Here is an 18,899-nt window from a genome sequence, read left to right on the forward strand (position 1 = left end):
CAGTCCCTGTATTGTTCTCTATAATAACAGTCCCTGTATTGTTCTCTATAATAACAGTCCCTGTATTGTTCTCTATAATAACAGTCCCTATATTGTTCTCTATAATAACAGTCCCTATATTGTTCTCTATAATAACAGTCCCTATATTGTTCTCTATAATAACAGTCCCTGTATTGTTCTCTATAATAACAGTCCCTGTATTGTTCTCTATAATAACAGTCCCTGTATTGTTCTCTATAATAACAGTCCCTGTATTGTTCTCTATAATAGCAGTCCCTGTATTGTTCTCTATAATAACAGTCCCTGTATTGTTCTCTATAATAACAGTCCCTATATTGTTCTCTATAATAACAGTCCCTGTATTGTTCTCTATAATAACAGTCCCTATATTGTTCTCTATAATAGCAGTCCCTATATTGTTCTCTATAATAACAGTCCCTATATTGTTCTCTATAATAACAGTCCCTGTATTGTTCTCTATAATAGCAGTCCCTGTATTGTTCTCTATAATAACAGTCCCTATATTGTTCTCTATAATAACAGTCCCTGTATTGTTCTCTATAATAACAGTCCCTCCAGGATTTCACAGGAAAATGGTTAATTTTGCGGCACCAATTCTGACATTTTGCATGGCAATATGCAATGAAAATGCGCTGATGAGAGAGAGTTTGTGCGATGATTGGTGGAAATTGCGAGCCCTCCTTTTTGTTATGCGGTGATGGGTCAGTTTTATGCGATAATATTGCGAAGACTTAACTGTTTTTATGCTGAAATAGTGCAGTGATTGGTCAAATTTGATTTAGCAGAAAAACGTTTGCGATCGCACAATCCTGGAGGGGCTGATAAAGGCCTACAGAGTGCAGGGACAAAGTACCTGCTGATGTTTTTCCTTCCTACCGGGTACTTCCACCACTCACCCAGGTCTGAATTACTCCTTGATTAGAATGAGGGAATGAAAACCAGAAGGGTTTCAGCCCTCCAGGACTGGCGTTAAATAGCTATGGTGTACAGGAAGTGTTATATCAGTCACAAAAGGACATACGGAGAAGGAACCTCCTACTGGCCAGTGCCTTACCGTACGTCAACAACGTCTATGTAGTATTTTAAATTTTAGTCATTTAGCAGATGCTCTTATCCACAGCGACTTACAGGAGCAATTAGGGTTAAGTGCCTTGCTCAAGGGCACACCGACAGATTTTTCACCTAGTCGGCTCGGGGATTAGAACCAGCGACCTTTCGGTTACTGGCACAACGCTCTTAACCAGTAAGCTACCTGCTGCCCAAATCGATACCTTGACTCCGATATGTAAAAAAAAGTGTGTATATATATACAGGTAAAAGTCAGTAAATTAGAATATTTTGAAAAACTTGATTTATTTCAGTAATTGCATTCAAAAGGTGTAACTTGTACATTATATTTATTCATTGCACACAGACTGATGCATTCAAATGTTTATTTCATTTAATTTTGATGATTTGAAGTGGCAACAAATGAAAATCCAAAATTCCGTGTGTCACAAAATTAGAATATTACTTAAGGCTAATACAAAAAGGGATTTTTTAGAAATGTTGGCCAACTGAAAAGTATGAAAATGAAAATATGAGCATGTACAATACTCAATACTTGGTTGGAGCTCCTTTTGCCTCAATTACTGCATTAATGCGGCGTGGCATGGAGTCGATGAGTTTCTGGCACTGCTCAGGTGTTATGAGAGCCCAGGTTGCTCTGATAGTGGCCTTCAACTCTTCTGCGTTGTTGGGTCTGGCATTCTGCATCTTCCTTTTCACAATACCCCACAGATTTTCTATGGGGCTAAGGTCAGGGAGTTGGCTGGCCAATTTAGAACAGAAATACCATGGTCCGTAAACCAGGCACGGGTAGATTTTGCGCTGTGTGCAGGCGCCAAGTCCTGTTGGAACCTGAAATCTCCATCTCCATAGAGCAGGTCAGCAGCAGGAAGCATGAAGTGCTCTAAAACTTGCTGGTAGACGGCTGCGTTGACCCTGGATCTCAGGAAACAGAGTGGACCGACACCAGCAGATGACATGGCACCCCAAACCATCACTGATGGTGGAAACTTTACACTAGACTTCAGGCAACGTGGATCCTGTGCCTCTCCTGTCTTCCTCCAGACTCTGGGACCTCGATTTCCAAAGGAAATGCAAAATTTGCTTTCGTCAGAAAACATGACTTTAGACCACTCAGCAGCAGTCCAGCTCTTTTTTTCCTTAGCCCAGGTGAGACGCTTTCTTTCGCTGTTTCTTGGTCAACAGTGGCTTGACACGAGGTATGCGGCAGTTGAAACCCATGTCTTTCAAGCGTCTCTTGGTGGTGGATCTTGAAGCCCTGACTCCAGCAGCTGTCCACTCCTTGTGAATCTCCCCCACATTTTTGAATGGGTTTTTTTTTCTACAATCTTGACTAGGGCGCGGTGATCCCTATCGCTTGTACACTTTTTTCTGACCACAGTTTTTCCTTCCCCTTTGCCTCTCTATTAATGTGTTTGGACACAGAGCTCTGAGAACAGCCAGCCTCTTCTGCAATAACCTTTTGTGTCTTTCCCTCCTTGTGCAATGTGTCGATGGTCGCCTTTTGGACAGCTGTCAAATCTGAAGTCTTCCCCATGTTTGTGTAGGCTTCAGAACTGGACTGAGAGACCATTTAAAGCCCCTTTGCAGGTGTTTTGAGTTAATCAGCTGATTAGTTTGTGGCACCAGGTGTCTTCAAAATGTAACCCTTTTACACAATATTCTAATTTTGACACGTGAATTTTTGATTTTCATTTGTTGCCACTTCAAATCATCAAAATTAAATGAAATAAACATTTGAATGCATCAGTCTGTGTGCAATGAATAAATATAATGTACAAGTTACACCTTTTGAATGCAATTACTGAAATAAATCAAGTTTTTCAAAATATTCTAATTTACTGACTTTTACCTGTATATATATATTATTTTTATTTTTGTTTGGTAGCGTCACCTGTACCTGCGCCAAAACGCCAGTATGTTTAATCATATAGCTTGTTCAACAACTTCTTTTTAAAATAGTGAGCCAACATGTTTTCAGCACTTATGTTCCTGATTGATCAAAACACATTTTTCTCATGCTCTCTCTTGTCCTAATGCAACAGACATATAGTGAGAAAAATGTTTGGAACATCAAATCGCAATAAAATCGCAGTATCGAATCGCAATACATTGAGAATCGTGAGAATCGCAATACATATCGGTACCTACAGTTGAAGTCGGAAGTTTACATACACTTAGGTTGGAGTCATTAAAACTCGTTTTTCAACCACTCCACACATTTCTTGTTAACAAACTATAGTTTTGGCAAGTCGGTTAGGACATCTACTTTGTGCATGACACAAGTAATTTTTCCAACAATTGTTTACAGACAGATTATTTCACTTATAATTCACTGTATCACAATTCCAGTGGGTCAGAAGTTTACATACAGTGAGGGAAAAAAGTATTTGACCCCTGCTGATTTTGTACGTTTGCCCACTGACAAAGAAATGATCAGTCTATCATTTTAATGGTAGGTTTATTTGAACAGTGAGAGACAGAATAACAACAAAAAAATCAAGTAAAACGCATGTCAAAATGTTATAAATTGATTTGCATTTTAATGAGGGAAATAAGTATTTGACCCCCTCTCAATCAGAAAGATTTCTGGCTCCCAGGTGTCTTTTATTCAGGTAACGAGCTGAGATTAGGAGCACACTCTTAAAGGGAGTGTTCTTAATCTCAGCTTGTTACCTGTATAAAAAACACCTGTCCACAGAAGCAATCAGTCAATCAGATTCCAAACTCTCCACCATGGCCAAGACCAAAGAGCTCTCCAAGGATGTCAGGGACAAGATTGTAGACCTACGCAAGGCTGGAATGGGCTACAAGACCATCGCCAAGCAGCTTGGTGAGAAGGTGACAACAGTTGGTGCGATTATTCGCAAATGGAAGAAACACAAAATAACTGTCAATCTCCCTCTGCCTGGGGCTCCATGCAAGATCTCACCTCGTGGAGTTGCAATGATCATGAGAACGGTGAGGAATCAGCCCAGAACTACACGGGATGATCTTGTCAATGATCTCAAGGCAGCTGGGACCATAGTCACCAAGATGTTTTTCTGCTAAGGGGACAGGACAACTTCACCGCATCAAAGGGACGATGGACGGGGCCATGTACCGTCAAATCTTGGGTGAGAACCTCCTTCCCTCAGCCAGGGCATTGAAAATGGGTCGTGGATGGGTATTCCAGCATGACAATGACCCAAAACACACGGCCAAGGCAACAAAGGAGGGGCTCAAGAAGAAGCACATTAAGGTCCTGGAGTGGCCTAGCCAGTCTCCAGACCTTAATCCCATAGAAAATCTGTGGAGGGAGCTGAAGGTTCGAGTTGCCAAACGTCAGCCTGGAAACCTTAATGACTTGGAGAAGATCTGCAAAGAGGAGTGGGACAAAATCCCTCCTGAGATGTGTGCAAAGCTGGTGGCCAACTACAAGAAACGTCTGACCTCTGTGATTGCCAACAAGGGTTTTGGCACCAAGTACTAAGTCATGTTTTGCAGAGGGGTCAAATACTTATTTCCCCATTAAAATGCAAATCAATTTATAACATTTTTGACATGTGTTTTTCTGGATTTTTTGTTGTTGTTATTCTGTCTCTCACTGTTCAAATAAACCTACCATTAAAATGATAGACTGATCATTTCTTTGTCAGTGGGCAAACGTACAAAATCAGCAGGGGATCAAATACTTTTTCCCCTCACTGTACACTAAGTTGACTGTGCCTTTAAACAGCTTGGAAAATTCCAGAAAATGATGTCATGGCTTTAGAAGCTTCTGATAGGCTAATTTACATCATTTGAGTCAATTGGAGGTGTACCTGTGGATGTATTTCAAGGCCTACCTTCAAACTCTGTGCCTCTTTGCTTGACATCATGAGAAAGTCAAAATAAATCAGCCAAGACCTCAGAAAAACATTGTAGACCTCCACAAGTCTGGTTCATCCTTGGGAGCAATTTCCAAACGCCTGAAGGTACCACGTTCATCTGTACAAACAATAGTATGCAAGTATAAACACCATGGGACGACGCAGCTGTCATACCGCTCAGGAAGGAGATGCATTCTGTCTCCTAGAGATGAACGTACTTTGGTGCGAAAAGTGCAAATCAATCCCAGAATAACAGCAAATTACCTTGTGAAGATGCTGGAGGAAACGGGTACAAAAGTATCTATATCCACAGTAAAACAAGTCCTATATCGACATAACCTGAAAGGCTGCTCAGCAAGGAAGAAGCCATTGCTCCAAAACCGCCATAAAAAATCCAGACTACGGTTTGCAACTGCACATGGGGACAAAGATCGTACTTTTTGGAGAAATGTCTTCTGGTCTGATTAAACAAAAATAGAGCTGTTTGGCCATAATGACCATCGTTATCTTTGGAGGAAAAAGGATGTGGCTTGCAAGCCGTAGAACACCATCCCAACCATGAAGCACGGGGGTGGCAGCATCATGCTGTGGGGGTGCTTTGCTGCAGGAGGGACTGGTGCACTTCACAAAATAGATGGCATCATGAGGAAGGATAATTATGTGGATATATTGAAGCAACATCTCAAGACATCAGTCAGTAAGTTAAAGCTTGGTCGCAAATGGGTCTTCCAAATGGACAATGACCCCAAGCATACTTCCAAAGTTGTGGCAAAATGGCTTAAGGACAACAAAGTCAAGGTATTGGAGTGGCCATCACAAAGCCCTGACCTCAATCCTATAGAAAATGTGTGGGCAGAACTGAAAAAGCGTGTGCGAGCAAGGAGGCCTACAAACCTGACTCAGTTACACCAGCTCTGTCAGGCGGAATGGGCCAAAATTCACCCAACTTATTGTGGGAAGCTTGTGGAAGGCTACCCAAAACATTTGACCCAAGTTAAACAATTTAAAGGCAATGCTACCAAATACTAATTGAGTGTATGTAAACGTCTGACCCACTGGGAATTTGATGAAAGAAATAAAAGCTGAAAGAAATAATTCTCTCTACTATTATTCTGACATTTCACATTCTTAAAATAAAGTGGTGATCCTAACTGACCTAAGACAGGGAATTTTTTACTAGGATTAAATGTCAGGAATTGTGAAAAACTGAGTTTAAGTGTATTTGGCTAAGGTGTATGTAAACTTCCGACTTCAACTGTAAGTATGGCGATAATATCGTATTGTGAGGTCCCAGGCAATGTACTGTACTGTAAACGGGTGTATTAGTACAGCGTTTCCCAAACTCAGTCCTGCCCGCCCCTGGGTGCACGTTTTGGTTTTAGCCCTAGCACTACACAGCTGATTCAAATAACCAAAGCTTGATGATGAGTTAATTATTTGAATTGGCTGTGTAGTGCTAGAGCAAAGAACAAAATGTGCACCCCTTGGGGTCCCCTGGTCTGAGTTTAGGAAACCCTGTCTCTTTTCTTACCAGTCTTCCTAAGGAGGGCAAGAGGAACGTCCTAGTGACCAGCGCCTTGCCTTACGTCAACAACGTCCCTCATCTGGGCAACATCATTGGCTGTGTGCTCAGCGCTGATGTCTATGCCAGGTAGATAACACAATACTCTACTCTACACTACACTACGCTACACTACACTACTCTACTCTACTCTACTCTACTCTGCTCTACTCTACTCTACTCTACTCTACACTACTCTACACTACTCTACACTACTCTACTCTACTCTACTCTACTCTACTCTACTCTACACTACTCTACTCTACACTACTCTACTCTACACTACTCTACTCTACTCTACTCTGCTCTACACTACTCTACTCTACTCTACACTACTCTACACTACACTACACTACACTACACTACACTACTCTACTCTACTCTACACTACACTACTCTACACTACTCTACTCTACTCTACTCTACACTACACTACTCTACTCTACACTACTCTACACTACTCTACTCTACACTACTCTACTCTACACTACTCTACTCTACACTACACTACTCTACACTACTCTACTCTACACTACACTACTCTACTCTACACTACTCTACTCTACACTTCTCTACACTACTCTACACTACTCTACTCTACACTACACTACTCTACTCTACACTACACTACTCTACACTACACTACTCTACACTACACTACACTACTCTACACTACTCTACTCTACTCTACTCTACACTACTCTACACTACTCTACTCTACACTACTCTACACTACACTACTCTACACTACTCTACTCTACACTACTCTACACTACTCTACTCTACTCTACACTACTCTACACTACTCTACACTACTATACTATACTCTACACTACTCTACACTACACTACACTACTATACTCTACTCTACACTACTCTACTCTACACTACACTACTCTACACTACTCTACTCTACACTACTCTACACTACTCTACACTACTCTACACTACTATACTATACTATACACTACTCTACACTACACTACACTACTCTACTCTACTCTACACTACTATACTATACTATACTATACTATACTCTACACTACTCTACACTACACTACTCTACACTACTATACTATACTCTACACTACTCTACTATACTCTACTCTACTCTACACTACTCTACACTACACTACACTACTCTACACTACACTACTCTACTCTACTCTACTCTACACTACTCTACACTACACTACTCTACACTACACTACTCTACACTACTCTACTCTACACTACTCTACACTACTCTACTCTACACTACTCTACACTACTCTACTCTACACTATACTCTACACTACTCTACTCTACACTATACTCTACACTACTCTACACTACACTACACTACTCTACTCTACACTACTCTACTCTACTCTACACTACTCTACACTACTCTACACTACACTACTCTACACTACACTACACTACTCTACTCTACTCTACTCTACTCTACTCTACACTACTCTACTCTACACTATACTCTACTCTACTCTACACTACTCTACACTACACTACACTACTCTACACTACACTACTCTACTCTACACTACTCTACACTACACTACACTACTCTACACTACTCTACTCTACACTACTCTACACTACTCTACTCTACACTACACTACACTACACTACTCTACACTACTCTACACTACACTACACTACACTACTCTACACTACACTACTCTACACTACACTACACTACACTACACTACTCGACACTACACTACTCTACACTACTCTACACTACTCTGCTCTGCTCTACACTACTCTACTCTACACTACACTACACTACACTACTCTACACTACTCTACACTACTCTGCTCTGCTCTACACTACTCTACTCTACACTACTCTACTCTACACTATACTCTACACTACTCTACTCTACACTATACTCTACACTACTCTACACTACACTACTCTACTATACACTACACTACTCTACTCTACACTACTATACTATACTATACTCTACACTACTCTACTCTACACTACACTACTCTACTCTACACTACACTACTCTACACTGCTCTACTATACTATGCTCTACACTACTCTACTCTACACTACACTACTCTACTCTACTCTGCTCTACACTACTCTACTCTACTCTACACTACACTACTCTACACTACACTACACTACACTACACTACACTACACTACACTACTATACTATACTATACACTACTCTACACTACTCTACTCTACACTACTATACACTACTCTACACTACTCTACACTACTATACTATACTATACTCTACACTACACTACTCTACACTACACTACTCTACACTACTCTACTCTACTATACTATACTCTACACTACTCTACTATACTCTACACTACTCTACACTACTCTACTCTACTCTACTCTACACTACTCTACACTACTCTACACTACTCTACTCTACACTACTCTACACTACACTACACTACTCTACTATACTCTACACTACTCTACTCTACTCTGCTCTACACTACTCTACTCTACTCTACACTACACTACACTGCTCTGCTCTACACTACTCTACACTACACTACACTACTCTACACTACACTACACTACTCTACTCTACACTACTCTACACTACACTACACTGCTCTGCTCTACTCTACTCTACTCTACACTACACTACTCTACACTACACTACACTACTCTACACTACTCTACACTACTATACACTACTCTACTCTACACTACTCTACTCTACACTACACTACACTACTCTACACTGCTCTGCTCTACACTACTCTACACTACACTACACTACACTACACTACACTACTCTACACTACTATACACTACTCTACTCTACACTACTCTACTCTACACTACTATACTATACTCTACACTACTCTACTCTACACTACTCTACTATACTCTACACTACTCTACACTACTCTACTCTACACTACACTACTCTACACTACTCTACTCTACTCTACACTACTCTACACTACACTACTCTACACTACTCTACACTACACTACTATACTATACTATACTATACTCTACACTACTCTACACTACTCTACTATACTATACTCTACACTACTCTACTCTACTCTACTCTACTCTACTCTACACTACACTACACTACTCTACACTACTCTACACTACTCTACTATACTATACTATACTATACTCTACACTACTCTACTCTACACTACACTACACTACTCTACACTACTCTACTATACACTACTCTACTCTACTCTACACTATACTATACTATACTATACTATACTCTACACTACTCTACTCTACACTACTCTACACTACTCTACTATACACTACTCTACACTACACTACTCTACTATACTCTACACTACTCTACACTACTCTACTCTACACTACACTACACTACTCTACACTACACTACTCTACACTACTCTACACTGCTCTGCTCTACACTACTCTACTCTACACTACACTACACTACTCTACACTACTCTACACTGCTCTGCTCTACACTACTCTACTCTACTCTACACTACTCTACACTACTCTACTCTACACTACACTACTATACTATACTCTACACTACTCTACTCTACACTACTCTACACTACTCTACACTACTCTACTCTACACTACTCTACTCTACACTACACTACTCTACACTACACTACTCTACTCTACTCTACTCTACACTACTCTACACTACTCTACACTACTCTACACTACACTACTCTACTCTACTCTACACTACTCTACACTACACTACTTTACTCTACACTACACTACACTACACTACTCTACACTACTCTACACTACACTACTCTACACTACACTACACTACTCTACTCTACTCTACTCTACACTACTCTACACTGCTCTGCTCTACACTACTCTACTCTACACTACACTACTCTACACTACTCTACACTGCTCTGCTCTACACTACTATACTCTACACTACTCTACTCTACACTACACTACTCTACTCTACACTACTCTACTCTACTCTACACTACTCTACACTACACTACTATTCTATACTCTACACTACTATACTCTACACTACTCTACTCTACTCTACACTACTCTACTCTACTCTACACTACACTACTCTACACTACTCTACACTACTCTACACTACTCTACACTACTCTACTCTACACTACTCTACTCTACACTACACTACTCTACTCTACTCTACTCTACACTACTCTACACTACACTACTCTACACTACTCTACTCTACTCTACACTACTCTACTCTACTCTACACTACTCTACACTACTATACTATACTCTACACTACTCTACACTACTCTACTCTACACTACTCTACACTACTCTACACTACTCTACACTACACTACTCTACACTACTCTACACTACTCTACACTACACTACTCTACACTACTCTACACTACTCTACTCTACACTACTCTACTCTACACTACTCTACACTACTCTACACTACTCTACACTACTCTACTCTACTCTACACTACTCTACTCTACACTGCTCTGCTCTACACTACTCTACTCTACACTACACTACACTACTCTACACTACTCTACACTGCTCTGCTCTACACTACTCTACTCTACTCTACACTACTCTACACTACTCTACTCTACACTACACTACTATACTATACTCTACACTACTCTACACTACTCTACACTACTCTACACTACTCTACTCTACACTACTCTACTCTACACTACACTACTCTACACTACACTACTCTACTCTACTCTACTCTACACTACTCTACACTACTCTACACTACTCTACACTACACTACTCTACTCTACTCTACTCTACACTACACTACTCTACTCTACACTACACTACACTACACTACTCTACACTACTCTACACTACACTACTCTACACTACACTACACTACACTACACTACACTACTCTACTCTACTCTACTCTACTCTACTCTACACTACTCTACACTGCTCTGCTCTACACTACTCTACTCTACACTACACTACTCTACACTACTCTACACTGCTCTGCTCTACACTACTATACTCTACACTACTCTACTCTACACTACACTACTCTACTCTACACTACTCTACTCTACTCTACACTACTCTACACTACACTACTATTCTATACTCTACACTACTATACTCTACACTACTCTACTCTACTCTACACTACTCTACACTACTCTACTCTACTCTACACTACACTACTCTACACTACTCTACACTACTCTACACTACTCTACACTACTCTACACTACACTACTCTACTCTACTCTACTCTACACTACTCTACACTACTCTACTCTACACTACTCTACTCTACTCTACTCTACTCTACACTACTCTACTCTACTCTACACTACTCTACACTACACTACACTACTATACTATACTCTACACTACTCTACTCTACACTACTCTACACTACTCTACACTACTCTACACTACACTACTCTACACTACTCTACACTACTCTACACTACTCTACTCTACACTACTCTACTCTACTCTACTCTACACTACTCTACACTACTCTACACTACACTACACTACTCTACTCTACTCTACACTACTCTACTCTACTCTACTCTACTCTACTCTACACTACTCTACTCTACTACTACACTACTCTACTCTACTCTACTCTACTCTACTCTACTCTACTCTACTCTACTCTACTCTACTCTACTCTACTCTACTCTACTCTACTCTACTCTACTCCCGTCTCTGTCCTAACAGAGCCTCTTTTTGTGTTTATCTTTCTATCTCTTGCTCTCTCCTCTCTCTGTTTATCACTTACACATTCATTCTCTCCCCCTCTCCCCCCTCCCCCTCCCCCTCTCCCTCTCCCTCTCCCTCCCTCCCTCCCTCTCCCTCCCTCCCCCAGGTATGGTCGTCTGCGTGGTTGGAACGTGCTGTATGTGTGTGGGACTGATGAGTACGGCACCGCTACAGAGAACAAGGCCCGTGAGGAAGGTCTGACACCACAGCAGATCTGTGATAAGTACCATGCTGTCCACGCCTCCATCTACCAGTGGTTCCAGGTCGACTTCGACTTCTTTGGCCGCACCACCACAAAGAAACAGACTGAGTGAGTACCAGTAGTAGAACTTCATGTTAGTCTTTGGATCATATAGGAGGATTCAGCACCTGATCTAAGTCTATACACTGAGTAGACAAAACATTAGGAACACCTGCACTTTCCATGACATAGACTGACCAGGTGAATCCAGGTGAAAGCTATGATCTCTTATTGATGTCACTTGTTAAATCCACTTCCATCAGTGTAGATGAAGGGGAGGAGACAGGTTAAAGAAGGATTTTTAAGCCTTGAGACAATTGAGACATGGATTGTGTATGTGTGCCATTCAGAGGGTGAATGGGCAAGACAAAAGATTTAAGTGCCTTTGAGCGGGGTATGGTAGTAGGTGCCATGCGCACCGGTTTGTGTCAAGAACTGCAACGCTGCTGGGTTTTTCACGCTCAACAGTTACCCGTGTGTATCAAGAATGGTCCACCACCCAAAGGACATCCAGCCAACTTCACACAACTGTGGGAAGCATTGGAGTCAACATAGGCCAGCATCCCTGTGGAACACTTTTGACACCTTGTAGAGTCCATGCCTCGATGAATTGAGGCTGTTCTGGGGGGGGTACATACATTGGGAGTGTGGTAGCTAGACATGGTACATACATTGGGAGTGTGGTAGCTAGACATGGTACATACATTGGGAGTGTGGTAGCTAGACATGGTACATACATTGGGAGTGTGGTAGCTAGACATGGTACATACATTGGGAGTGTGGTAGCTAGACATGGTACATACATTGGGAGTGTGGTAGCTAGACATGGTACATACATTGGGAGTGTGGTAGCTAGACATGGTACATGCATTGGGAGTGTGGTAGCTAGACATGGTACATACATTGGGAGTGTGGTAGCTAGACATGGTAGATACATTGGGAATGTGGGAGCCAGACATGGTACATACATTGGGAATACATTGGGAGTGTGGTAGCTAGACATGGTACATACATTGGGAGTGTGGTAGCAAGACATGTTAAAGGGGGCTGAAACACGGCTTCTGCTTCTGCTGTTAAAACATGGATTGAACATATCAAAACTGTTGTGTGAGTTCATTTTCTTCAGGGTTTGTACGGGTGCTTGAAAACCTTGAAAGTGCTTGAATTTTATTTGTGAATAAGTGCATGAACCCTGTTCCTTCTCTATCTCTCTCTCTCAGGATAGCCCAGAACATCTTCTGGCGTCTCCATGAGCGAGGCTTCCTACTTGAAGACATTGTGGAGCAGCTGCGCTGCGAGGCTTGCCAGCGTTTTCTAGCTGACCGCTTCGTGGAGGGAACATGTCCCTTCTGTTCTTACCCAGAGGCACGAGGGGACCAGTGTGACAAGTGTGGCAAGCTTATCAACGCTGTGGAGCTACGGGTGAGTGGATGGAGAGACCTTTTATAAGGGGCACGTTCCACAGCTAAGGAGAGACGACGCAACAACCAATGGTTACGTGCCATGTCATCGCCTGGCAGATTGCTATAACATATGATGTGGTTACCTGATAATTAAAATACCTATCCAGGCGTTGTAAGATCTGTCAGGCGTCAGCAATGTGTAAGCTCTGGAATGTGGCCATTATCTATCATTAATCAATGAATCAATCAATGGAGTTTACCTGATCCAGCCAGACCTGGGTTGAATACTTTCAAATACTTTTGCTGCGCTTGGTTTAGTTTTCCTGGTACAATGGAAGGAACCAATGGAATAGTCCCAAACGTCTGAACCCATTATGAGACAACGTCAAGGAGACTGTAACTAAGAATGAAAAGACAACGTCAAGGAGACTGTAACTAAGAATGAAAAGACAACGTCAAGGAGGCTGTAACTAAGAATGAAAAGACAACGTCAAGGAGGCTGTAACTAAGAATGAAAAGACAACGTCAAGGAGACTGTAACTAAGAATGAAAAGACAACGTCAAGGAGACTGTAGCTAAGAATGAAAAGACAACGTCAAGGAGACTGTAACCAAGAATGAAAAGACAACGTCAAGGAGACTGTAGCTAAGAATGAAAATCCACACAAACTTTTCTGAGGATGACCAGATTTAGTGTAGGAGGAATTCTATAGCCTACTAATATTTCAATCACAATGACTCAATGAACAGAGCGACTCATCCACATTCTATCCGTCCCAAGCGGAACCAAAATGTCAATAACACCTATCGTTTAATTAGCATCACTCTGCTTGGCCAAAACAATAGAACAAAATGTATAAAACTTCACAATCTAATCAACACAATGATAGGAGCGCACATCTGGGCTGTTCCCGCTTTGAAATGAAATGACGCACAGCAACTCTGTAAAGAGAAATCCACGTACAGGAAAGACATCAAAATGTTCATCTGTTTATGAGCTATTGAAGGAATACAAACATGACAATTACATTCAGATGGTTACATTCAGATAGTTACATTCATTTAGTAAATTCAAGTTTCATCAGTCTTCACATCTCTGAGGGCGTCAGTAACCCCGGGGCGCCGTGGGAACGTCCCACCCCGGAGGCGCCAGCAAGTCGCCGACGCAAGGGTCACCCTCTTTCCCACTACAAGGCCTTAGTGATGGAATCTCTCTCTCCTCTGCTACAAGGCCTTAGTGATGTGACCTCTCTCTCCTCCACTACAAGGCCTTAGTGATGGAATCTCTCTCTCCTCTCTCTCCTCCACTACAAGGCCTTAGTGATGTGACCTCTCTCTCCTCTGCTACAAGGCCTTAGTGATGTGACCTCTCTCTCCTCCGCTACAAGGCCTTAGTGATGTGACCTCTCTCTCCTCTGCTACAAGGCCTTAGTGATGTGACCTCTCTCTCCTCCACTACAAGGCCTTAGTGATGTGACCTCTCTCTCCTCTGCTACAAGGCCTTAGTGATGTGACCTCTCTCTCCTCCACTACAAGGCCTTAGTGATGTGACCTCTCTCTCCTCCGCTACAAGGCCTTAGTGATGTGACCTCTCTCTCCTCTGCTACAAGGCCTTAGTGATGTGACCTCTCTCTCCTCCACTACAAGGCCTTAGTGATGTGACCTCTCTCTCCTCCACTACAAGGCCTTAGTGATGTGACCTCTCTCTCCTCCACTACAAGGCCTTAGTGATGTGACCTCTCTCTCCTCCACTACAAGGCCTTAGTGATGTGACCTCTCTCTCCTCTGCTACAAGGCCTTAGTGATGTGACCTCTCTCTCCTCTGCTACAAGGCCTTAGTGATGTGACCTCTCTCTCCTCCGCTACAAGGCCTTAGTGATGTGACCTCTCTCTCCTCTGCTACAAGGCCTTAGTGATGTGACCTCTCTCTCCTCCACTACAAGGCCTTAGTGATGTGACCTCTCTCTCCTCCGCTACAAGGCCTTAGTGATGTGACCTCTCTCTCCTCTCTCTCCGCAGGAGCCTACATGTAAGGTGTGTAGTCAGACTCCTGTAGTCCAATCCTCCAAACACCTGTTCCTGGACCTGCCCAAGGTATGCGCACACAGTCACATTTTTCAAAGTTCCCACCATGTTAGTATGTCACTAAGGCCACATAATATATTCATAAGCTATGATTTTATAGGTGTTTAAACTAAGGTGCTTGTTTAACTCTCTCTCTCTCTCTCTTATCTCTGCCTCTCTCTCTCTCTCTCTCTCTTATCTCTGCCTCTCTCTCTCTCTCTCTCTCTCTCCCTCTCTTATCTCTGCCTCTCTCTCTCTCTCATCTCTGCCTCTCTCTCTCTCTCTCTCTCTCTCTCCCTCTCTTATCTCTGCCTCTCTCTCTCCCTCTCTCTCTCTCTTATCTCTGCCTCTCTCTCTCTCTCTCTCTCTCCCTCTCTTATCTCTGCCTCTCTCTCTCTCTCCCTCTCTTATCTCTGCCTCTCTCTCTCTCTCTCGCTCTCTCTCGCTCTCTGTCTCTGTCTCTCTCTCCCTTTCTTACCTCTCCCTCTCTCTGCCTCTCCCTCTCTGCCTCTCTCCCTCTCTGCCTCTCTCCCTCTCTGCCTCTCTCCCTCTCTGCTGCTCTCCCTCTCTGCCTCTCTCCCTCTCTGCCTCTCCCCCTCTCTCCCTCTCTGCCTCTCCCCCTCTCTGCCTCTCCCCCTCTCTCCCTCTCTGCCTCTCCCTCGCTCTCTGCCTCCCTCTCTCCCTCTCTGCCTCTCCCTCTCTTTCTCTCTCATATATACCACTCTGTCTCTCTGGTCAGTTGGAGGCTGAGTTGGAGCAGTGGCTGGAGAGGTCTACTGGGGCAGGAGACTGGACAGCCAACGCCAAACAGATCACCAGGTCCTGGGTGAGAGACGGACTCAAACCCCGCTGCATCACCAGAGACCTGAAGTGGGGAACCCCCGTACCTCACCCCGACTTCTCTGATAAGGTACCAGACACACTCAACTTCAGTACTTCTCTCTCCCTCTCCCCCTCTCTCTCCCTCTCCCTCTCCCTCTCCCTCTCCCTCTCCCTCTCCCCCTCTCCCTCTCCCTCTCTCTCTCTCGCCCCTCCCTCCTTGTTCAGGAATTGATCATCATCCTCTTCTTCCTTCTCTAGGTGTTCTACGTGTGGTTTGATGCTCCTATTGGTTACCTGTCCATCACAGCCAACTACACTGACCAATGGGAGAAGTGGTGGAAGAACCCACAGCAGGTACTGTGTGTCTACCAATCAGGTCATACTCTGTGATGTTTACTCCTCCCAGCTATAGACTTCAGTTCTACAGCATCATAGTCTCTTTAAACCCAGTGGATCAACTCCTCCCAGCTATAGACTTCAGTTCTACAGCATCATAGTCTCTTTAAACCCAGTGGATCAACTCCTCCCAGCTATAGACTTCAGTTCTACAGCATCATAGTCTCTTTAAACCCAGTGGATCAACTCCTCCCAGCTATAGACTTCAGTTCTACAGCGTCATAGTCTCTTTAAACCCAGTGGATCAACTCCTCCCAGCTATAGACTTCAGTTCTACAGCATCATGGTCTCTTTAAACCCAGTGGATCAACTCCTCCCAGCTATAGACTTCAGTTCTACAGCGTCATAGTCTCTTTAAACCCAGTGGATCAACTCCTCCCAGCTATAGACTTCAGTTCTACAGCATCATAGTCTCTTTAAACCCAGTGGATCAACTCCTCCCAGCTATAGATGGTGGTCACTATACCCATTCCTGAAGAGCTACAGGATGTGCTGCATTTTGTTCCAGCACTAGCTAACATACCAAGTTCTTATCAGACCGCGGTTAGCTCAGTCAGGGGTGTTTAATGCTGAACACAATCCTTCAGACATTGCAGCCATCCAGGACTGAATTGCTGATATGTCCAGACATGTTTGGATCTGTAATTTGCGTGTCTGCCACCAGGTGGAGCTGTAGAGCTATGGCAGGTGTCTACCATTTAATATCATACTGCATCGACCAGTTTCCCGGACCCAGGTTAAATTTACTGCTGGGCTTAAAAGCTGATGTCATACTATATATTATGTTTGATATGATGTTAGAAGATGATATCAAACATGTAATTCCTTAATCTCATCCACCAGCTGGCTCTCTCTCTCTCTCATGTGGTAGTAATTGAGCCTGGGGATGATGTTAGTCATTCCTGTGTCCTGTGCTATAATTAAGCAATAAGGCCTGAGGGGGTGTGGTATATGGCCAATATACCACGGTTAAGGGCTGTTCTTATGTACGTTGCAACGCAGAGTGCCTGGATACAGCCCTTAACCGTGGTATAATGGCCATATATCACAAAACCCCAAGGTGCCTTATTGCTATTATAAACTGGTTACCAACGTAATTAGAGCAGTATAAATAAATGTTTTGTTAACCTGTGGTATACAGTCTGATATACCACGGCTGTCAGCCAATCAGCATTCAGGGCTCTAACCAACCAGTTTATAATTGCATTTTATTTCTGTATTTGACCACAAGCTGTATAACGTCATGTAATTCCTGTATTCTACCACCAGGTGGCTCTATAACGTCATGTAATTCCTGTATTTTACCACCAGGTGGAGATCTATAACATGTAATTCCTGTATTCTACCACCAGGTGGAGCTGTATAATTTCATGGCCAAGGATAACGTTCCGTTCCACAGTGTGGTGTTCCCCTGCTCGCTACTGGGAGCACAGGACAACTATACACTGGTCAACCACCTGGTAGCTACAGGTAACACACACACACACATAGAGGCATACACACACACAGGGCTTTAGTGTTGGTGAAACTTGAAATCCCTAATGATATTGCAGACAATACAATTATATTTAGATATTTCATTTTTTTTTATTCTAGCACTGTGATCGTTGACTTCATGTTAAGCTGTTGCTCCCTAGTTGAATCCACTTGAATTGTTAGTCGCTCGGGATAAGATCAACTAAAGCACTCTGTGGTGTTTTCTCTCAGAGTACCTGAACTACG

General features: G+C 42.8%; 1 protein-coding gene across 2 annotated transcripts in view; it reads left to right on the forward strand.

Moving 5' to 3' along the window:
- mars1 (methionyl-tRNA synthetase 1) overlaps positions 1 to 18,899 on the forward strand; it is a 37,639-nt gene that overhangs the window by 13,404 nt on the left and 5,336 nt on the right. For both annotated transcript variants that reach the window (XM_041887363.2, XM_045222825.1), the window contains exons 8-15: positions 6,475 to 6,591; positions 12,359 to 12,562; positions 13,714 to 13,915; positions 15,915 to 15,989; positions 16,699 to 16,869; positions 17,040 to 17,135; positions 18,530 to 18,647; positions 18,885 to 18,899. The exon at positions 18,885 to 18,899 is cut by the window's right edge and continues 199 nt beyond it. In XM_041887363.2, coding sequence (XP_041743297.1) covers positions 6,475 to 6,591; positions 12,359 to 12,562; positions 13,714 to 13,915; positions 15,915 to 15,989; positions 16,699 to 16,869; positions 17,040 to 17,135; positions 18,530 to 18,647; positions 18,885 to 18,899 — 998 coding nt within the window. The remainder of the gene's footprint in view (positions 1 to 6,474; positions 6,592 to 12,358; positions 12,563 to 13,713; positions 13,916 to 15,914; positions 15,990 to 16,698; positions 16,870 to 17,039; positions 17,136 to 18,529; positions 18,648 to 18,884) is intronic.

Source organism: Coregonus clupeaformis, chromosome 10, assembly GCF_020615455.1.
Source record: "Coregonus clupeaformis isolate EN_2021a chromosome 10, ASM2061545v1, whole genome shotgun sequence".
Classification (NCBI taxonomy): Eukaryota; Metazoa; Chordata; class Actinopteri; order Salmoniformes; family Salmonidae; genus Coregonus; species Coregonus clupeaformis.